The sequence below is a fragment of the Plectropomus leopardus genome, chromosome 17 (genome assembly GCF_026936395.1).
Source record: "Plectropomus leopardus strain MGB_pleo_1.0 chromosome 17, ASM2693639v1, whole genome shotgun sequence".
Taxonomy (NCBI): Eukaryota; Metazoa; Chordata; class Actinopteri; order Perciformes; family Serranidae; genus Plectropomus; species Plectropomus leopardus.
In genome coordinates this window covers 21673077-21696815 of record NC_142192.1, presented here as the reverse complement: position 1 = coordinate 21696815, position 23739 = coordinate 21673077, and the positions used below count along the sequence as shown (strand labels likewise).

Genomic DNA, 23739 nt, shown 5'->3' with positions numbered 1-23739 from the left:
GTTAGGCATATTTATATCGTTGTTTAAAATAGCATTGACTTTCTTTATAAGAAAAATGGATGACTGGATGTTTACTTTAATGGACGTAGAGTAAAAATGGCAGTGCAACAGCAGCATAATGCAATGGTTGGATCAGATTATCACACAAACAGTAAGACATAAAAGACAGACACCACACAAATTGTTACTGAGTAGACAGCAAAATACACATTATTATTATTTTCAGTGTTTGATATGCTGGTGTTTATTCAAAAGCTGTTGTATTACATTTGTTTCAAATCAAAACACATTTTTCAGAATGTTGACAATGGAAACGTAGCAAGGAGTGGGACTTACATGCATATGGGATTCTCTATATGAATTAGAATAATTTCATGAATCAATGATGCTGTCAGTCTGGTTAGTGCTGAAGGATGTTGATCAGTGCAGTTTATGTAAGAGCTGGCAGGACTAAAGTTTACGAACCACTGAAATAGAAACAGAAAAATAATTTGTCAGATTGTGAAGTTGACATTTCTGAGACTGAAACACAATGTAAACAAATAATAATCATATAATTTGCATATAATATAGTCCAGGAGGAAGAAAGAACTATAAAGACAGTGACAGACAAACAGACAGACAGACAAAGACAGATTGTGCTGTAGGGCCACTACTGAGTCCCTTATCTGCGCCACATTTGCATTTTTACACAAAACCCAAAAAAGTGGCATTGTGCCGCTCCAGTGTGCGATTTTAGACAGCATGCCAGCATTGTGGAACCAAAAACAATGTGTGATGTTAAACACAACAGCGTTTGCCTGTAGTGTGACATTTAACAATAACAATGGCGTTAACATGGCAATTACAATCATTTACCATTGTTGTGTCTTATCCTCTCCTCAGAATGTAAGGAACTACCAAATCTCACATTTTCTCACATTTGCGGCCACTGTTCCTCTTTGAGTTAACTGTTAACTGCAATCAGTTGCTTATAAATCTCCCACGGAGGTTAACACACATAACATGACACAACAAAAGTCACTTTTTCCTGCCAGCTGTCCTGTTTATACAAACTCTGTTTTGGCCCTGTTGCTACCTGGTTACTTGAAGGCAAGACAACTTGAACAGGCAGTGTTTAAAGGGCTCATGTGTTCACGTTGTCATGATCTTAGATGCAAATTTGAGCAAAGTTGCCTATTTCTGCTGTTTTCGTTTTCCATACAGAATTTATGTGACTTACCATTGGGGGAAATCAGGAGCCGTCCACTGTCCAATGTTCAGTGATGTAAAGGCAGTACTTGGCCCGTGAAGAGCGACGAGCAGTCTCTCTCTCAGATCTCGTAGCATGGTGTGAGTAGGCCTGATTGTCCCACATGGTCCACATACAACATCAGCTACCTTGTTACTGGCACTTATGGCGAGTTTATTAGTTGGACTTAAGGACACCTGGAGGCTAGAAGTGCTGTTTATTCTCACTGTATTGTCAGAAACCGACACTTCTACATTGCTCTGGGAGAAAGTGGTTTGAGTCATCTGTCTTCCATTTATCTGTAGACACAGATTGAACACTTAATGGTTATAAATTCATTTTTTAAGGTAGAATGAATGTTATGTCTTTTTCCAGACACTCACCCAGATGTAATGTTTGTTATCAACTGTGATCACCACTTCACTAAAGAACACATACACAGCCATGATTGTGTTGACACCAGGAGTGCACATCTCCAACTTAACCACCACCTTGAACCACTCTGCTGTCGGAGAGACATCGCAGCTCTGGATAATCTCATATGCTCCTGGTGCTGTTATGGCTCCACCTTGACTATTAAAGTCAGTAAGGGTCCCATTGGCGTCCAAGTAGCAGTGCTGAATGTGGCAGCCCATCTTGCCATTCTTGACCAGGCATCTCTCGTTGGGGTCACATGTCATGTTTTTTGACAGAACTACTGCAGCAGCCTGGCAGGTGTGAATCTTGTGACAGTCGTCAGTTATAACAGACTCTCCAACCTGCAACAAAATACAAAGTGAGGTTAATGATAAAAGGCACTACCTGTTATACATTACTCATATTTCATCTTCTCACCTTGTAGGTTCGGCCTTTGTAATAGCAGCTGCACTGATCAGAGGGCACACAGCCAGTTCCATTGTAGTAGTAGTCTTTATCACAGGCACAGCCCTCAGCACAAGTAGTAGTGCATGTGAGGGTTTCACGGAGACCAGGACATGCAGATGTACAAGGCAGTGCACAGGTCTCATAGTGGCTGCCAGCACTGCATTTAAAAGCTGTAAACATACAGTAGGATTTGTTTGTTTTTTTGAGGTAAAGTTGTTGAACAAATGTGGCATTGTGGACGGATATTATAATGTATAAAGAAAAAGAAAAATGCTCCGACTCACGGCAGAAAGAAGCACTTCTCCAGTTTTTGATAGTTGCGCCCATGTTTTGGCAGCCTAACATATACGCCGCAATACTGTAACACAGCACGCTTTGAATGTTTTTGGCCATGCAAGCATCATAGACACAATTTCTGAAGTAGAAAGCAGGATCAACTACATCATGACAAGCAGCAAATGGACCTTTTGGATTGGTGATAACTGCGCACTTTGCCTCTATTGCAGCTTTTTTAGAGTTGTCACATGTGGGGCACTTGTCACCACGGCAGCCATCATCACAGACAGTTCCAGTCATATGCACTTTCCACGCTGCTCCAAAGGTCTGGGGATCATTTGTCACGTTTCCATCTGGCAGCTGGAACTCATCTGCTTTGTTGTAGTTAAAATTGCCACACAGACCGCAGGTTCTGCCGTTGTAGTTTCCAGGGACAGTGATGGTCACGTGGTAGACCAGATCATACGTGACCCTCAGGCCAAAGTCAGTCATTATGACATCATGTGCCCCTTCCTGATAAACCGTTATTGCACTGTTGTGGAGGGTTACTGGAAGGCGATTTAGGACCCCGTTTATCTGCAGAGAATAATTCATTTGTTTTTTTGCTCATATTTTTGCTGTCAGTTATATTTAATAATTATAAATATTTGTGCTCATTTTGAGTGTTTATAATGCCTGTTATTGCTTTTTTTGTCATTTGCATAGTATATATAGCCTTCCCTTAAATCTGTCATTAAAACTGCAGTTACTGATTTGTTTGTCCACTTGGGGGCAGCAAAAGCAAGTGTTGAACACAACACTGACATGTCATCACCTTTTAAATTGCTATGACAAACTTGTTTGCAAACATGTAGCTTGGTTGTATCTCTCTACCAAATATATCAGGCTCTTTAGGTCCTCAGTGCTCTGCTACATTTACCAGCTAGTTTTTAACTGTCTGCTGTTTGGTGCTGAGTGGGTATCTTACTGTGGGTTCTTAGAACTTTTTTGTTGAAAAAAGCTGCCTGCTGTGGCCGGTAAACCTGTGTACTCTCACAGAAATACATGAAATGACCACATTACATGCTGGTGCCAAGGCATATGTTAAGATGAACATGTGACTAACATTGTGAAACAGTTTGGTCCAGTTTAGGCCCCAAAACTACTTGATCAGGTTTAGGGAGGAAAATTCTTGGTTAGAAAATGATGGCTTTGCTTAAAATTGTATGTACATACGTGTGTGTATGTATGTACGTGGTAATGTGATTTAAGATGGTAATTCTCAACCTTTTTTAGTGTCAAGAACCCCTAAATTGTTACATATTACGCCATGCACCCCTATCTGAAAACATTTTGCTTCAGGGACCTCCATATGAAAAGATTTTTGCTGTTTTGCTGATATGATTAAGACCAGAATTCTATAGTTGTCACCTACAGTGGAGGAGATGACCATGATCAGGACAGTCACTTATGACTCTTACTTACACTACGCTCACATCTATACTGAATAAAATAGAGAAAAAATCTTCCCCATTTTTACTGGGAACCACCTGGAACTTCCTAAAGGACCCTGAGGGTTTACTGTTGGTTTCACATGAACCATAAACAGCGGTCTCTTGGTTCAAAGTTCTATGTTTGTTTGACCAGTCCACCAGCCCGACCCCCGCTCTATGTAAACTGTGTCCCTTTTTATACTGTCTATGGGGTCGTAATATTAACCAGCCCCCAATGCATGACATTGTTGAACAAGGGACTTTGTGCGTCCACCACAGCAAATTATCCTAATTGACTTTTGTTTTAGAGCTGCTAGCAGTTAATTCTGACACATTACATGCCACCACCATGTAATGTGGCGTTAAGAGGTTGTCATCATGTCTTGCATTTCTAAGAGACCAGAGTAGTGAAATGAACCCAAGCAGTAAAGTTGTGAATCTGACAGCTAAACAATGAGCTGACACTTAGCATAATGCTCCACAAAGCTGAGAGGAGAATCAGGTGATAGTTCTCTGGAGGCTCATCACGTCAAGTGATTCCTTTTAAATTGTAATGTAACATTAACCTCAAACGGACATTTGATACATTGTTAGTGTCGAATCATTTGTAGCCTCTTTAAACCATTAAATAGAACATACCCAAACCATTTGAACTTCGTTCCTGCGAAGAATCAAGACAGTTCCGTAAACTTTTACTGCAACAAGTTTGGTCACTGACACTTTGGGGTTGTCAGACAAAGCATACCACTTCTCATTCTCCACCACCACAGAGAAGTCAGTGAGATGTGTGCCATTCAGATGGCAGCTCTCAGCAGCGATGTAGGTGCAGGTGCCTTGGAAGTCATAGGTGGTGTTGTCAAAGGTTTGGTAATGTGGATCTCCAGAGATGGAGCAGACTCCTTTTCTCAAAGGTTGACATGATCGCATGTAATTCTTCATCTCACACGTCTCAAATGGACCACAAGAGGACCTCTTACACTGCACCTGATAAGAGAGAAAGACTCTTGTCGAAAACTCACTCCCACTGCTCCATACAGACAATACGCACAGATAACATCTTCATCGTCATCCTTACTGTGCCGTTGCAGGTACATTCCTTCTGGCAAAGGGGGTCAGGGTAGAAAACCTCTCCATGCCTGTAGTATATGCCCTCATTTGTGCAGCCACACTGGTTGGCAGGCACACATTTGCCTCCACTCAGCTGGTAACCCTCATCACAGACGCATCCTTCCATACACTGAGCTCCGTAGTTTGAGTCTTTCTGACACGTCCTAAAACAGCTGCTGCTGCAGAGCTGATAGTCGCTATTTGATGGACATTGGGCATCTAGGGAAGAAGGTAGGGTCGGATTATTTTGGTCGTATAATAGAAATTCACAAGACTGAGTTGGTAAGTTGGAGATGTCCTTACCACAGAACTGAGCTGATCTCCAGGGGTGCACTGTGGCACCTTTCAGCTGGCAGGCGGCTGTATAGCCGGTCAGAGTCTTGCACTGCAGGTTCCCTCTGCCCTGGTAGAGACAGACATCATATATGCAGTCACTGAGGAAACCTGAAGGGTCGACCTCAGCGTGGCAGTCACGGAACGGCCCTGCAGGATCGCTGATGAGGCCACAGTAGCTCTTGGTGTTGTAGGTTTCTCTCTGAGTGGCATTACAGCCAGGGCAGGGGCCCTTGCATCCGTCTACGCAGCCGGGTAACATGGCGACCTTCCAGCTTTGACCAAGGTCCTCAGGAGCAGCGGCTTGTTTTCCATTTCTCATCTGCATGTCGTCTTTGGGGTTGAGGTTGTAATTGCCACAAAGACCTTGCATTGCGCCCTTATACGTACTGGGAACTGTGACGAATGCTACACTGTTCCAGTCGTAGTACACCTTCACTCCAAAGTCTGTCTCAATTACAGCAAACCAGCCGCTCTTGTAAAGATGGAGTTTACTGTTGTTCAGCGTCATCGGGAGGTTGGACAGCTCACCATTTACCTTAAAAAGATATAGAAAATGGTTCATAAAGTAATTTGTACATTTAATGATAAATATATAAACATAAGTACGTGTGAAGAGTTGCAACAATTACTTATTCAATTAGTTTATTGACAGAAAATGGCCCTTAAACAGAAAAATGACTATATTTGGGTTTAGGACTACTGTTAAACCAAAATAAGACACTCCCTGGCATCATATCTTAAGGACATGTCGATGGTCATATTTTAATTGTTTTTTGGGAGTTTTATAGACCGAACAATTTATCAGTGAATGTAGAAAGTAATCTGCCCAGAAACTGATAATGAAAAAATGAAAATAAAATCATTAGTTGAAATCCAACATGTATATTGTTTTTGGAAAATCATATTACCAAGACAATGCTGGGGTAATCTTTGCTGATGATGATGGTGTTTTCGTACACTTTGACCTCTACCAACTGGACAACGGATCCAATCTTCTTATCTTGACCATTATTCTGCATCACAACACTAAAATGTTCCAGGCCGGTTTGATTGGAGGTGACAGCAGCCATCTGATATGTGCAAGTTCCCTGAAAGTTATAGCGCTCCCCATCAAAGGTCACAAAATGTGAGTCACCAGATACCATACATGTGGCATAGCTGACAGGATAGCAACCTCTGATCCCATCCACCACCTGGCACTGCTGCCCGGTAGGGCAGTTCATTTGACTGGAAGACAAACGTCCCCCAGCGGCACATGTGTAGCATGTGGTGCAGCTATCATCACCCCAGAAAGAGCCTCCGGCTTCCACATAGTGACCCTCCCATGTGCAGCCACACTGAGCCTTTGGGACACACTTGGTGCCACTAAGCAGGAAGCCGTCATCACAGACACATGTTTCCACACAGGTGGCGTTGCATTTTGTGGGTGTGTTTTGGTTTGCACATGTAGCAGGACAGCCACTCCCGCAGAACTCATAGTGGCTGTTTTTGGGGCACTGGGGTATAGCTATGTGGACCAGGAAAAGACAGATCTCATTTTTTAAAAATTTTATAAAGTATAAGTATTTGCATTTTAAATGTTACTGTATTTTGAAATGCAGGACGGTTTTATTCAGGTAGTTGCACACAGCTCTCAACATGGATGTGGCTGCGCAGACAGCTAGTAGCTAATGGTGCAACAACAACAACAGTGCTAACAGTGTTAATGTGGGACGCTGTTCAGAGTGGCAGCAATTAGCTAACCGTTGGGATACATACACAGCGACATGCACGGATTGTCCACAACAAAGAACAGAGAAGCTCAGATGTCATCAGTCACAGAGGCAGTGTGACTTAATTTTCTGCTCAGGATACCATTTTTCCACTATCTACATAGCAAATAGTTATTTTTACAGTATCACCAGGAAAATGTACTTTAACTATTATAAGTACCAAACCATGTTGAACTATTAGATATTATCGTGTTAGCCTATTATTACTCATGCAATAATATAAAGACAGGATTTTACTGTCCGTAGTTAGTTTAGGTGGAGGTAAGTATTTTGTAATGATTACTTTCATTATGGATCAATCTACTGATAATTTTCTTGATGAATCAATTGATTGTTTGGTTTGTAAAATTCTGAAAATAAATAAATAAATAATAAATAATGTCACCACAATGTCCAGAACTTACATCTTAAATGTGTTTGTTTTGTCCAAAATTTGTCAAAATGGTTAGAAATGAATTAGGAGGAAAGGTTTCCATTTAATTTGTTTTTTTGTTGCATTGTGTTATCCCCCACAAAAATCCTGCTAACTGTGTCAGGATCATAACTTGTTCAGTTACTCCTCACCAAGAGGAATAGTGAGCCTGTTTCCGAGAGAGACTCAGCTATGCTCCAATTCAAAGAAACAAAATCTCTCCAAAATGGATCTGAATTGTTGTATTTAAGTAAATAAACAATATTTGCTCCAGAAATGTAGTGAAGAAGAAGAACAAAGGGACATAAAAAGACTCAATTAGAGTGCACGTACAGTACGTGAATAAATGCAGATAGTTACATTCTCTCACTGCCTTTATTTATTTGTATTTACAGCACTGAATTACTCACGACATTGGGTTGGAGTTCTCCAGTTGGCCCCAACTTTGGCCCCAGACCTCTGACAGATGTCGGCGTAGCCTTGAAGAGTGTTGCAAAGGTACGTGTTCACAGTTTCACCCCTGCAGAGGTCCAGCATGCAGTTTTTTTCAAAGATGTTGGAGTCAATGTCAGGTTGACAACTGACTAATTCTACAAAATTTAGTATAAGGGCCTTACAGAAGATTTCTTTCTCTAGTTTGTAAAATAAACTGAGAGTGCAGTTTCGACATGGGCCACCACATCCATCTTGGCAATGTGCGTCAGAGTTGGGAACCCTCCAGCTGTTTCCCAGCACTGCCACACTGCTGGCCACTGAGCCACTGGGAGTCATTAGATCATCCTCCTTTTTGTTGTTGAAGTTGCCACACAGGCCACACACACTGCCGGCAAACCTGCCCGGCACTGTGACGGAGAGGTACTCATTCCAGTCGTATTGCACAGTCAGGCCAAAGTCTGTCTCCATGACAACGTACAGACCTTTCTGGAAAAGCTTCACCTGGCCGTTGTTTAGGTTGATCGGGAGATTCCATTGTTGATAGTCCACCTGAAAACATGTTAGATTTCACTTACATAGCAGAGAATGAGGTAACACACACATGAATCATGTTTGTTTGTTTAATTGTGAGATATCGAATAAGGTTTATCAATTTGAAAGAAATTATGTGGAAAGTTACCCACCATGTGTTGATTGCCACAAAATAACAAGGAAATGACCTTTGCTGCAAACAGATTTGTTGCCTTTGCATTCCATAGCACAAAAAAATCACAACATTATAATTTATTACAATAAAGGTAACAATATTCTGCATTTACACTTAGGCTTCCCCAGTATATTGCTAAAAAATATCAAGAAAAAACTGACAGGCAACCAAGCATCATCAGCAGAAATAATAAAATGTAGGCTGATCTTTTTAGTTACTAAATGTAACAAGTTGCCACTATTATTACTATTGGTTCTAGTAATACGGTGTATTGCAGTTTTGCAACCAGTTTGTCCAAGTGGTGTTACAGTAGCGAGAAGCTGTTTCTTGACTACTGTAGATACAATCATTATGAAACCCTGTTCTGTCTCTGTTTTATCACACTCAAATGAGTTAAGAAGTCAAGAACTAAAATGTAATAGGAGTATAATAAAGGCTATATCAATGCCTATTGTTAAGGTTTTTGTCAAGTCTTAGTGTGACAAAAAAAATATAATGAAAAAGTCATATAAAAAAGTCATGGTAGTTTTTTGTTTTGTTTTTTTAAGTCATAAAAAGGTCATAGTGCACTTTTTCTGTGCAGCCTTCAGTCAGATGCTGGATCCCTAAAATGGCTACGAGACGTCAAAACTTTGAGAACCCCTGATCTAAGATTTTTGTTTCAAAATGCTCTAAAGTGGTCAGTTTAAAGCTTCCTTAACCCTTAGTTACGACTGACTGACTCACCCGGACGATGCCAAACTCAGAACGAACTATTGCGATGTTGATCCCGTGAACATTGACAGTGACCGTCTCCACCGTCGGGACCTGCACGTTGCCCTTGTTCTTGTTCTTAGTCTCCACCTCAAAGGCCGGCAGGTTCTCATCAACATGGCAGTTTTTGACCAGAGTGTAGGTGCAGTTGCCTGTGAAGGTGTAATGATGCCTATCAAAGGTGTAGTGGAGAGTGCCCATGACCCAGCAGGTGCCGGGGGACTGTGGTGTTAGTGCGGTTGGTCCTGCTCTGCAGAATCCTTGAAAAAGAATCATAATAAGACAAAGAATAGTCCAGATTTCACTATAACTGAAGAGTTAGTAAGGTTCTGCAAAATATCAATATGAGCATGCATGTCCTTAACCATTTAAGTTTAGCCATATCTGGAAGATTTAAAACAATAGCAAATCAGGCCTGTTATTGCGCTCCTTGGATAAGGTTTCTTTTATGTGAAAGGTTGGATTTCAATAACTTTAGACCTCGAGAGTTAATAGAATTCACGCTCAAAGTCTTGCCATGAAAGTATTGCATTATGGTTCATATTGATGCACATTTTTGTATTGATATATTCTATGATTTTAAATCCAAGCTGTCTTTTGTTGTGACTTTCATCTCACTGAATGCTTTATTATCACTCATTTATCAGATGTTTTTTCATTATTTTAAAAGTAACTCTTGATAACTTACCACTCAGCAGAAAAGTTGAAAAGATTACAACAAACAACCCCATGTTTGTCAGTGCAGAGGAACCTGAGCGAGCAAAAGGAATCAAATATGTTAAAAAAAATTCAACACTTTTTAACTTTTCATCTTTAATCTTTTAGGATTTTATTATTCATTTTTCTGTTACATAAAGTCTATATGTCTTCTTGTATGGATACACATCACATATAAATGCCAAATTAAGTCAAACCCTTAATTTTGTCTCTTACCTGTATCTCTTGTTACGTGCAGTAAAAAAAAAAAAAAAGAAGAAAATAAATTAAAAGAATAGAAATAGTCAAAATTTTGCACTTTTCCCCAAAACAATTTAATGTAGGAAAACAGAACTAAGAAAGAAAAAGAAAAATACACATAAAAAGCACACTTTTTACTCACTTAAATGTAAAACATTAATTTTGGGGGAAAATTTGAGACAGTTCTACTTGCATGAGAAGATTAGAAATAGTCCCACTCTATTTTAGCCAGTGGTTGAGTTGTTTAACAGAAGATAAAATCCATTGCTGAGAACAGAATTAATAAGTTGTCTGTTCAGTACTTCAGAAATCCAAATCATCCTCACCTGAGCTGGTCAGCAGGCATTTAGGGGTTCTGGTACAAGATTTAAGGATGCTTAAATACTTTCTGACCTCCACTGATGCACCAATCAGCTGCTTCTTTTCATGGCTTTTCCCAGGGGTGAACAAGTACAGCATCACGTGACATATTATTTATTCATTTATTGATTTTTTGGGGAATGGTAGTTCTTGTTTATGGTGATGAGACTGGTAGATGAATGTTAATTAAATCAAGCAAATTATAATTTACGTAATAAAGAAGTGCAGTGGAAAAAAATAGTTAAAGTTGATGAGAGTAAATAAAACAAAATAATGGTTAAAAAATACAACAGGATGTAAAACTACTATGATTATCATAGAGACTGATAACAAAGTTCACACAGCAGCTAAGGGTCATTTTAAACTAATTTAAAATGACCCTTAGCTGCTGTGTGAACTTTGTTATCAGTTTAAAAAGTTAACATTTGATTGGTCTGCTGGCTTTGTGCCCACTGATTTGGCTTCAACAAGTGTGATTCATTTATTGATACTGTATTCACAACCTACAAGAACAATAGGTGTGAGTTATTTAAATGCATGATTCTCAATGTTATCATGACTACTTTCACAAGGTTTAAGTGGAGCTCTTTTCTGCTGGCCTGCAGTGAAGTGGGCAAAGTGTAATTAATTGTAATACTTTTGTATATCGTGTAAGGTAATGAGATAAGGGTTTGGGCTTTTAAATGGTATATTTCACTTAAAGGGTGAGTTCAGTCCATATGACTAATGGGAACAACAATTTCTGAAACTGGTCCAGTATTGAGAAAGATAGCTGCTACGAAACAGGCAGCAATGTAACCAGTAGTGTGCTTTTTTTTTTTTTTTTGCCACTGACAGACTCAGTTATTTTAAGTGTCTGACAGTGTTATGGATTAAGGATAACCAGAAACAGCCCTGAAACCGCTATCACCAAACCCACCAAACTTTATTTAAATAGAAATAATAATAAAGTCCATCACTGTAAAACACACTTTGGTTCTGAGCCTAGACAGGGATTACAAAACTTGCCTTGCTTGGAGCCTACTTTGTGTCCAGGGACAGGTAATAAAGAAACAATAATAATATCCATCAGATAAAATGAACAAATGAGGCAAAACCAGTCAGAGCTGCCCTACACAGGTCAGGTGTATGTAGCGGTGTTTCTAGGATTTATGGACATTCAGGTCTGAGTCTGAACCTTGGATCCTGCCCTGGCACTAGCTCCATTTTTAAATGTGTTTTATGCACTCTGGCACCTTATTTACATTAAAAGTAAAACAAAAAATACCACAGAAAGTCAGTTTACTTTCACTGTGAATTAGAAAATGGTTGGTGGGCCACCCTGCACACTACAGCTAGAGAGAGGATAGGAGTATAATGTAGGCCAGATTTGGCCCACAGATCATAAGGTGAATATCACAGGCCTCATCCTTTTTAAATAAATAGCCAGGCAGACACCGGATTAAAGTCTGATATACTATGACATAGGGATAAATATTTGTATCCCTATCATATATAACATAATGGACAATGCTGAGAATTTATCACTTGGTAAATGCTAACTGCAATATATTATTGTACTTTATTACTTTTGTGAGGCATTTTTATAAAGCTGTTGAAAATAGCATTGACTGTTGACTATTTTGTTGGAAAAGGGATGACTGGATGTGTACTTTAATGGACATAGAGTAAAAATGGAAGTGCAACACCAGCATTATGCAATGGTTGGATCAGATTATCACACAAACAGTAAGACATAAAACACAGACACCAATGCACATTGTTATTATTTTCAGTGTTTGATATGCTGGTGTTTATTCAAAAGCTGTTGTATTACATTTGTTTGACAAATCAAAACACATTTTTCAGAATTTTGACAGTTGAAACGTAGCAAGAAGTGGGATTTACATGCATATGGAATTCTCTATATAAATTAAAAATAATTTCATAATTCAATGATGCTGTCAGTCTGGTTAGTACTGAAGGATGTTGATCAATGCAGTTTATATAAGAGCTGGTAGGACTGAAATTTACGAACCACTGAAATAGAAACAAAAATAACTTGTCAGATTGTGAAGTTGACATTTCTGAGACTGAAACACAATTTAAACAAATAATATTCATATAATTGCGTATAATATAGTCCAGGAGGAAGAATGAACTATAATGACAGCAATAATAATAATCCATTTTGCAAGAAATCACCAAAAGTTCTGTGTACAGTTTAATTTTTGCTTGAGATTTTATTTGTTTAAAATAATATAGTCTCTGTAGAAATTAAGTACTCTTTAGCCTTTTTTACGCAGAGATTGTGCTGTAGGGCCATTACTGAGTCCCTTATCTGCACCATCTTTGCATTTTTACACAAAACCAAATAACGGCGGCATTATGCCGCTCCAGTGTGAGATTTTAGACAGCATGCTGACATCATGGAACAAAAAAGATGTGTGATGTTTAGCACAACAGCGTCTGCCTGTAGTGTGACATTTAACAGCACTTTATAAGCAATAATAATGGCGTTAACATGGCAATAACAATCATGGGCGGCTGTGGCTCAGGGGTAGAGTGGGTCGTCTTCTAACCAGAAAGTTAGTAGTTCAATGAAGACACTGAACCCCAAATTGCTCCCCATGCTACGTCATCAGCGTGTGTGAGTGGTTACTGAGCAGCAGGTGGCACCATAAATAGTAGCCTTGGCCACCAGTGTGTGAATGTGTGTGTGAATGGGTGAATGTGACATGTAGTGTAAAAGACTAGAAAAAGCATTATATAAGTACAGTCCATTTACCATTGTTATGTTGTGGCTGACCTTATCTTCTCCTCAGGAGGTTAGGAACTACCGAATTTCATTGTTTTCCTAATTTGCATACATATACAGCTGCTGTTCTTCTTCTTTGAGTTAGCTGCTAACTGCTAATACTTTTTAAATCTCCTACGGTGGACCACACACATAACACGTCGTCAAAACGTCCCACCCATTCTATCGGCTGTCCTGTTTATAAAGACTCCTGTTTATATAGGCGCTGTTGCTACCTCCTGTGGTGACTTAAAGGTGAGACAACTCTGTCCCTCCATTCAGCAATCGTACCTTTTTTACAGAAAGGCAATACAGCATAATGGCACGATATATCCACCTTGAAAAGGAAGTGTTTAAAGGGCTCATGTGTTCATGTTGTTGAGATCTTTAATGCATGTTTGAGCAAAGCTGCCTATATCTGCTTTTTTCAAGTCATTACTTGGAGGTAATTTATGTGACTTACCATTGGGGGAAATCCGGAGCCATCCACTGCCCAATGTTCAGTGATGCAAAGGCAGTACTTGGCCCCTGAAGAGCGATGAGCAGATCTTGTAGTGTTGTTTGAGTAGGTCTGATTGTTCCACATGCTCCACATACAACATCAGCTACTTCGTTACTGACACTTACAGTGAGTTTATTAGTTGGACTTAAGGACACCTGGAGGTTAGAAGTGCTGTTTATTCTCACTGTATTGTCAGAAACCGACAATCTTACATTGTTGTGGGAGAAAGTGGTTTGAGTCATCTGTCTTCCGTTTATCTGTAGGCACAGAGTGAACACTTAAAAGAAACACATTCATTTTTAAAGATAAGATGAATGTCATGTCTTTTTCCAGACACTCACCCAGATGTCATGTTTGTTATCGACTGTGATCACCACTTCACTAAAGAACACATACACAGCCATGATTGTGTTGACACCAGGAGTGCACATCTCCAACTTAACCACCACCTTGAACCACTCTGCTGTCGGAGAGACGTCGCAGTTCTGGATAATCTCATACGCTCCTGGCACTGTTATGGCTCCACCTTGACCATTAAATTTATTAAGGGTTCCATTGGCGTCCAAGTAGCAGTGCTGAATGTGGCAGCCCATCTTGCCATTCTTGACCAGGCATCTCTCGTTGGGGTCACATGTCATGTTTTTTGACAGAACTACTGCAGCAGCCTGGCAGGTGTGAATCTTGTGACAGTCGTCAGTTATAACAGACTCTCTAACCTGCAACAAAATACACAGAGAGGTTAATGTCAAAAGGCAGCAGTGTTGCAATAAGCTAATAACTAACAAACTTTTGTTAGAAAGTTACTTGCTTTATCAATAGGCTCTGATCCAGGTTGATAATGGATTCTTAAATCCTTAACTTTACTTTTCAGATCTACCTGTATTACATTACTAATATTTTATCTTCTCACCATGTAGGTTCGGCCTTTGTAATAGCAGCTGCACTGATCAGAGGGCACACAGCCAGTTCCATTGTAGTAGTAGTCTTTATCACAGGCACAGCCCTCAGCACAAGTAGAAGTGCATGTGAGGGTTTCACGGAGACCAGGACATGCAGATGTACAAGGCAGTGCACAGGTCTCATAATGGCTGCCAGCACTGCATTTAAAAGCTGTTAACACATATTGAAGTTGTTTGTTTTTTGTAGAAAATGAATTGAACAGATGTGGCATTATAGATGGATATTTCAGTGTATGGAGAAAAATAAAAATGCTCCGACTCACGGCAGAAAGAAGCACTTCTCCAGTTTTTGATAGTTGCGCCCATGTTTTGGCAGTCTAACATATACGCCGCTATACTGTGACACAGCACACTTTGATCGTTTTTGGCCATGCAAACATCATAGACACAATTTCTGAAGTAGAAAGCAGGATCAACTACATCATGGCAAGCAGCAAATGGACCTTTTGGATTGGTGATAACTGCGCACTTTGCCTCTATCGCAGCTTTTTTAGAGTTGTCACATGTGGGGCACTTGTCACCACGGCAGCCATCATCACAGACAGCTCCAGTCATAGGCACTTTCCACGTTGCTCCAAAGGTCTGGGGATCATTTGTCACGTTTCCATCTGGCAGCTGGAACTCATCTGCTTTGTTGTAGTTAAAATTGCCACACAGACCGCAGGTTCTGCCGTTGTAGTTTCCAGGGACAGTGATGGTCACGTGGTAGACCAGATCATACGTGACCCTCAGGCCAAAGTCAGTCATTATGACAGCATGTGCCCCGTCCTGATAAACTTTAACTGCACTGTTATGGAGGGTTACTGGAAGGCGATTTAGGACCCCGTTTATCTGCAGAGAATAATTCATTTGTTTTAATTATCCACAGTCTAATTTGACATGTATTTGCTGTCAGTTATATTTAATAATTATAAACATTGGTGCTCATTTTGAGGGTTTATAATATCTTTTATTACTTTTTTTGCCATGTTCATAGTTCCCTCCCTGAAATCTGTCATTAAAACAGCAATAGCTGATTTGTTTGTCCACTTGGGGGCAGCAAAAGCAAGTGTTATTTACTTGGACGAGAGACTTTACTTCTTATACAGACTTAGAGTGTTTGGTGTGGACCAGAGGATCATGTTTTTATTCTATCAGGCCGTTCTAGAGAGCTTGGTCAGATATGGGATGTCAGCATGTTATGGCCAACTTACTGTGAAGCTCAAAAGTAAGCTTGCTCATCCAGTACATTCAGTTATGAAGGTGATGGGAAAGAATAAATACCAATCCCTCCAGTTCATACACCAGCAGTCTGTTCTCAGGCAGGCCCAGAGGATAGTGACCGTCCCATTGCATGTCCTCTACTCAACTCAAACCTCTAAACAATGCTGCCTGAGGAACTGTGCACTATATAGTCTCATGGTGTTTTTATTACTGGGTGGGTGCAGTGCAGTACAAAAGTGGTGACATTAGTGACATACCCAAACCAACTGAGCTTCGTTCTTGCGAAGGATCAAGATGATTCCATAAACTTCTACTACAACAAATTTGGTCACTGACACTTTGGGGTTGTCAGAAAAAGCATACCACTTCTCATTCTCCACCACCACAGAGAAGTCGGTGAGCTGTGTGCCATTCAGATGGCAGCTCTCAGCAGCGATATAGGTGCAGGTGCCTTGGAAGTCATAGGTGGTGTTGTCAAAGGTTTGGTAATGTGGATCTCCAGAGATGGAGCAGACTCCTTTTCTCAAAGGTTGACATGATCGCACGTAATTCTTCATCTCACACGTCTCAAATGGACCACAAGAGGACCTCTTACACTGCACCTGATAAGAGAGAAAGACTCTTGTCGAAAACTCACTCCCACTGCTCCATACAGACAATACGCACAGATAACATCTTCATCGTCATCCTTACTGTGCCGTTGCAGGTACATTCCTTCTGGCAAAGGGGGTCAGGGTAGAAAACCTCTCCATGCCTGTAGTATTTTCCCTCATTTGTGCAGCCACACTGGTTGGCAGGCACACATTTGCCTCCACTCAGCAGGTAACCCTCATCACAGACGCATCCTTCCATACACTGAGCTCCGTAGTTTGAGTCTTTCTGACACGTCCTGAAACAGCTGCTGCTGCAGAGCTGATAGTTGCTATTTGATGGACACTGGGCATCTAGGGAAGAAGGCAGGGTCAGATTATTTTGGTCGTATAATAGAAATTCACAAGAGTGAGTTGGTAAGTTGGAGATGTCCTTACCACAGAACTGAGCTGATCTCCAGGGGTGCACTGTGGCACCTTTCAGCTGGCAGGCAGCTGTATAGGCGGTCAGAGTCTTGCACTGCAGGTTCCTTCTGCCCTGGTAGAGACAGACATCATATATGCAGTCACTGAGGAAACCTGAAGGGTCGACCTCAGCGTGGCAGTCACGGAACGGCCCTGCAGGATCGCTGATGAGGCCACAGTAGCTCTTGGTGTTGTAGGTTTCTCTCTGAGTGGCGTTACAGCCAGGGCAGGGGCCCTTGCATCCGTCTACGCAGAAGGGTAACATGGCGACCTTCCAGCTTTGACCAAGGTCCTCAGGAGCAGCGGCTTGTTTTCCATTTCTCATCTGCATGTCGTCTTTGGGGTTGAGGTTGTAATTGCCACAAAGACCTTGCATTGCGCCCTTATACGTACTGGGAACTGTGACGAATGCTACACTGTTCCAGTCGTAGTACACCTTCACTCCAAAGTCTGTCTCAATTACAGCAAACCAGCCGCTCTTGTAAAGATGGAGTTTACTGTTGTTCAGCGTCATCGGGAGGTTGGACAGCTCACCATTTACCTTAAAAAGATAATGAAATAGAAAATGGTTCATAAAGTAATTTGTACATTTAATGATAAATACATAAACATAAGTACATGTGTGTAGAGCTGTAGAACAATTACTTATTCAATTAGTTTATTGACAGAAAATGGCCCTTAAACATATAGCTGAATAACTTTGGGTTTAGGTCTACTGGCTGAAAAAAACAGACATTCAGTGGCATTATATCTTAAAGATATGTTGATGGGGGCAGCTGGTGGCTCAGTGGGTAGAGCAGGTGCCCCATGTACAGAGGCTGTGTCTTCTCTGCAGGTTCGATTCCAGCCTCAGCCCCTTACTGCATGTCACCACCTCTCTTTCTTCCCCTTTCACAGTTACACTGTCCTATGGAATAAAGGCATTAAAAAGCCCTAAAAATAATCTTTAGAGACATGTTGAGGGACATGTTTTGTTGTTTTTTGGGGGAGTTTTATAGAACAAACAATTAACCAATTAATGTAGAAAGTAATCTGCCCAGCAATTAATAAGGGGGAAAAACCCCACAATGTTAGTCGCATCCCAACATGTTTAATGTTTTTAGAAAAAAATCTTTTTACCACAACAGCGCTGGGGTTCTCTTTGCTGATGATGATGGTGTTTTCGTACACTTTGACCTCTACCAGCTGGACAATGGATCCAATCTTCTTATCTTGACCGTTATTCTGCATCACAACACTAAAATGTTCCAGGCCGGTTTGATTGGAGGTGACAGCAGCCATCTGATACGCGCAAGTTCCCTGGAAGTTGTAGCGCTCCCCATCAAAGGTCACAAAATGTGGGTCACCAGATACCATACATGTGGCGTAGTTGATGGGATGGCAACCTCTGATCCCATCCACCACCTTGCACTGCTGCCCGGTAGGACAGCTTGTGTGATTGGAAGTCAAACGTCCCCCAGCGGCACATGTGTAGCGTGTGGTGCAGCTATCATCACCCCAGAAAGAGCCTCCGGCTTCCACATAGTGACCCTCCCATGTGCAGCCACACTGAGCCTTTGGGACACACTCGGTGCCGCTAAGCAGAAAGCCGTCATCGCAGACACACGTTTCCACACAGGTGGCGTTGCATTTTGTGGGCGTGTTTTGGTTTGCACACACAGCAGGACAGCTACTCCCGCAGAACTCATAGTGGCTGTTTTGGGGGCACTGGGGTATAGCTATGTGGACAAAGAGAAGACAGATCTCTTTTTTTTTAAAAATTATAATGTATGAGTATAAAGATCCTTTATTGAAGTAAAAGTACAAGTACCACAATGTAGAAATACTGTTGTATTTGTATTTGTACTGTTGTATGTTTGATTCAGGTAGTTGCACACAGCTCTCAACATGGATGTGGCTGAGCAGACAGCTAGTAGCTAATGGTGCAACAACAACAACAACAGTGCTAACAGTGTTAATGTGGGACGCTGTTCAGAGTGGCAGCAATTAGCTAACCGTTGGGATACATACACAGCGACATGCACGGATTGTCCACAACAAAGAACAGAGAAGCTCAGATGTCATCGGTCACAGAGGCAGTGTGACTTAATTTTCTGCTCAGGAGGCCATTTTTCCACTATCTACATAGCAAATAGTTATTTTTACTGTACTAATGCTCTGCATGTTACATACCGCTCCTTTAAAAGTAGTACAGGTATCACCAGGAAAATGTACTTTAACTATTAAAAGTACCAAACCATGTTGAACTATTAGATGTTATAGTGTTAGCCTATTAGACTTGTTGTATTTTAAGTAAATAAACAATAATTTCTCCAGAAATGTAGTGGAGAAGAAGAACAGGGACATAGAAAGACTCAATTAGAGTGCACGTACAGTACTTGAATAAATGCAGATAGTTACATTCTCTCACTGCCTATATTTATTTGTATTTACAGCATTGAATTACTCACAACATTGGGTAGGAGTTCTCCAGTTGGCCCCAACTTTGGCCCCAGACCTCTGACAGATGTCGGCGTAGCCTTGAAGAGTGTTGCAAAGGTACGTGTTCACAGTTTCACCCCTGCAGAGGTCCAGCATGCAGTTTTTTTCAAAGATGCTGGAGTCAATGTCAGGTTGACAACCAACTAATTCTACAAAATTTAGTATAAGGGCCTTACAGAAGATTTCTTTCTCTAGTTTGTGAACTAAACTGAGAGTGCAGTTTTGACATGGGCCACCACATCCATCTTGGCAATGTGCGCCGCAGCTGGAAACCCTCCAGCTGTTTCCCAGCACTGCCACACTGCTGGCCACTGAGCCACTGGGAGTCATTAGATCATCCTCCTTTTTGTTGTTGAAGTTGCCACACAGGCCACACACACTGCCGGCAAACCTGCCCGGCACTGTGACGGAGAGGTACTCATTCCAGTCGTATTGCACAGTCAGGCCAAAGTCTGTCTCCATGACAACATACAGACCTTTCTGGAAAAGCTTCACCTGGCCGTTGTTTAGGTTGATCGGGAGATTCCATTGTTGATAGTCCACCTGAAAATGAATTATAATTCAACTGTAACTGTACCTTTTGTTACATAGCAAGAACAAGGTCACATTAAACGTGAATCCTGTTAATTTCTTTGTTTGCATAGAGCTTTATAGACTATGAAATATTATGGAAAGTTAGAGCAAGCAAGGAACAAGCGGGTAGTTGTTTATGCTGACAGGGCTTTTACCAGGATCTTAAATTTTGCCAGAAACTAAAAAGATTATTTATTATTGTTATATTTAGATTTTTTTTCTTTTTGCTTTTTCGGTTGCCTTTTAAATTATATTATTAAGTTTATTTTACTATCAAATGTGAAATGTGAGTTCCAAGGCTCTCCCCACACTACCACAAACACAGTCCTGAAGTCTTTTACTTGTATTTTGTTGACAAAAATAGTTATATTGGGCCTAAAAAGAACAACGTCTTTTTTCCCTTCATAAGACATCCATAAATAAAATCTCCATAATCTTCCATTTCAGCTACATTTCATGGTGTAAAAATGCTTTTCTGTGTCCTTTTATGTATTTAGTCATTGACCTAAATGTCATCAAATATGCATATAATTAGTTCAGAAATACTTAAATCTGCCAACAGTACACCCACCCTGTGTTGATTTTTTTTAAAGAGTATCCCATGTTTAAATCCCCCAGAAAACAAGGACATGACCTCCAGTGCACTAAAATGAGCCCATATTTATTGCCTATGCATCCAAATTCACAATATTAAGCATTTACACTAAGACGTCAAAACTTTGAGAACCCCTGATCTAAGATTTTTGTTTCAAAATGCTCTAAAGTGGTCAGTTTAAAGCTTCCTTAACCCTTAGTTACGACTGACTGACTCACCCGGACGATGCCAAACTCAGAACGAACTATTTGGATGTTGATCCCGTGAACATTGACAGTGACCGTCTCCACCGTCGGGACCTGCACGTTGCCCTCGTTCATGTTCTTAGTCTCCACCTCAAAGGCCGGCAGGTTCTCATCAACATGGCAGTTTTTGACCAGGGTGTAGGTGCAGTTGCCTGTGAAGGTGTAATGATGCCTATCGAAGGTGTAGTGGAGAGTGCCCATGACCCAGCAGGTGCCGGGGGACTGTGGTGTTAGTGCGGTCGGTCCTGCTCTGCAGAATCCTTGAAAAAGAAAAAAAATCAAATTAGTCTTTTTATCTTTTTCTGTCATTTCTAGTTGGATAGATAAGTAGGCTAAGTTCACATCATACATAGTCTAAATTTCACTATAACTAAAGAATAAGTTAGGATCAGCAAAACATTAAGCAGCATCCTCTGTGACAATAAAGTTATAGCAATAACAAATCAGGTCTGTTATTATTGAGCTGTTTGGATGAGGTTTGTTATATGTAAGAAAAGGTACATTTCAATTACTATAAGCCTTGAAAGATCTAAGAATTAATGTACACAGTCTTATCATGTATGTATTGCTTTATATTAATATATATTTTTATTATTAATAGCTGACAATACCTATTGTTTTATGCAGCAACTTTAAGTCCAAGCTTTTTTTCTTTCATTTTGATCTACTTCCACTCATTTATGATATAACCAATCATTATTTTAAAAGTAACTGAATAACTTACCACTCAGCAGAAGAGCTGAAAAGATTACAACAAGCAGCCCCATGTTTGTCAGTGCAGAGGAACCTGAGCAAGCAAAAGGAATCAAATACATCAGAAAAATTCAACACTTTTTAACATTTTGTCTTTGATCTTTTAGGACTTTTATTATTCATTTTTCTGTAATATAGCCTATATATCATCCTGCAAAGATACACATCTCAAATAAATACCAAATAGTGGCAGACCCTACATTTTGTCCCTTACCGGTATCTATTGTTACATACAGAAAAGAAAAAAAAAGGTTTAAAAAATTAATTTACAAGAAAAAAGAGAAAAAGTCACACATTTTCATTTTTTCCCCTCAAATTTCATGTAGAAAAAACCAAGAAAGGAAGAGAAAACTGCACATAAAAGAAAGCACTTTCCCCCTATTAAAATGTAAAACATTACATTTTTGAAAAACACTTTGAGACAGTTCTACTTGCATGAGAAGATTAGAAATAGTCCCACTCTATTTTAGCCAATGGTTGAGTTGTTTAACAGAAAATAAAATCCATTGCTGAGAACAGAATTAATAAGTTTTCCATTCATTACTTAAGAAATCCAAATCATCCTCACCTGAGCTGGTCAGCAGGCATTCAGGGATTCTGGTGCAGGATTTAAGGATGCTTAAATACTTTCTGACCTCCACTAATGCACCAATCAGCTGCTTCTTTTCATGGCTTTTCCCAGAGGTGAACAAGTACAGCGTCACGTGACATATTCTTTATGACACATTCCTTGTTTATGTTGATGAGACTGGGACTGATTAAGTCAAGAAAATCATGTTTTATCAGGTCAAAAACAAGTTAAGTGCAGTGGAAAAAAATAAGTAAAATGGACAAGAACAAATAAAATAAGATTATGGGTAAAAAATACAACAGGATGTAAAACTACTATGATTATCATACAGATCAGTTTAAAATGACTCTCAGTTGCTGTCTCAACTTTGTTATCAGTTTGAAAAGTTAACATGTGATTGGTTTGCTAGCTTTGTGTCCATCAATTTGACTTCAGAGTTTTACTGTAAAGCATTCAATAAGTGTGATTTATGTGTTTGTACTGTGGTCACCACCCACAAGAACAATGGGTGGGTGTGAGTTATTTCAGTGCATGATTTTTAGTGTTGTCGTGACTACTTTCACAAGGATCAGGTGGAGCTCTTTTCTGCTGTCCTGCGATGTTGTGGACAAAGTGTTGTGATTAATTGTACTACTTTTGTGTATCTTGTAAGGTAATGAGATAAAGGTTTATCTGATTGTTTTTTTGTCTTAAGACACAATGCAAAAGGTAAAAGCATCTTTGTTTGCACATGTCAGTTTATCAGTAGAAGTTGTTTTATTATCAAGCACAACACAGTTAATAACAAGCCTGTTCTCAGCTCTCGTGTGTTATCAGGAGATCTCATGGATTTTTAAATGGTATACTTTACCTAAAAGGGTGACTTCTGTATTTTGCTGTATCTATGTGGCTAATGGGAACAGCAATTTTTGCAATTGCTCAAGTAAGAGCAAGAGTTTTGTACCCGGCAGCAGTGAAATTGGTTGCGCCATCAACCTTTACTACAAGGACTTGTTTTTGCCTCTGACAGTATCAGATTGTTATTTTAAGAATATTATGGAAAGGATCCCTATGGAGACAGACCTTTTTAATGAAGAGTAAGATCCTTTTTTGTTTCACCAAACCCCCTAGACTCCATTTCAACAAACAATAATTTTATCATTGTAAAAACACTTCATTCATAGTCAACAAAAACAAATTAAAACTCACAGAAACCATCTTGGCTCTTCATTCCACATTTCCAGTCTGGTTAGTAATTTATAATAATCTGGGCCGAATGACGGAAAAAAAAGAAAAACTTTAAGTGGATGTAAAATGACAATGCCATTGCACTGGGTGGTTCTATTGCGTTAGCTGCAACAGTTTC

General features: G+C 40.1%; 2 protein-coding genes and 1 long non-coding RNA gene across 3 annotated transcripts in view; 1 reads left to right on the top strand and 2 right to left on the bottom strand.

The window, feature by feature from the left end:
- The window catches only part of LOC148186650 (uncharacterized), a 37237-nt gene extending 17529 nt beyond the window's left edge, over nt 1-19708 (top strand). The window contains exons 2-3 of the long non-coding RNA XR_015779416.1: nt 7866-7968; nt 19612-19708. This is a non-coding gene — a long non-coding RNA (uncharacterized LOC148186650). The remainder of the gene's footprint in view (nt 1-7865; nt 7969-19611) is intronic.
- LOC148186651 (IgGFc-binding protein-like) lies at nt 211-9619 on the bottom strand. The gene is made up of 11 exons (XM_088090179.1): nt 9338-9619; nt 7881-8454; nt 6195-6793; nt 5254-5821; nt 4919-5169; nt 4483-4827; nt 2380-2947; nt 2066-2265; nt 1615-1989; nt 1223-1530; nt 211-467 (listed from the first exon to the last, which is right to left on the bottom strand). Exons 1-11 carry the CDS (start codon nt 9563-9565, stop codon nt 458-460), a joined length of 4026 nt encoding a protein of 1341 aa, XP_087946305.1. The 5' UTR covers nt 9566-9619; the 3' UTR covers nt 211-457.
- On the bottom strand, nt 12527-21837 carry LOC148186649 (IgGFc-binding protein-like). Its single transcript, XM_088090180.1, has 12 exons — nt 21795-21837; nt 21044-21330; nt 19627-20200; nt 18296-18894; nt 17150-17717; nt 16815-17065; nt 16379-16723; nt 15182-15749; nt 14870-15069; nt 14301-14675; nt 13921-14216; nt 12527-12700 (listed from the first exon to the last, which is right to left on the bottom strand). Exons 1-12 carry the CDS (start codon nt 21835-21837, stop codon nt 12691-12693), a joined length of 4116 nt encoding a protein of 1371 aa, XP_087946306.1. The 3' UTR covers nt 12527-12690.
- Between the last annotated feature and the right edge of the window lie 1902 nt (nt 21838-23739).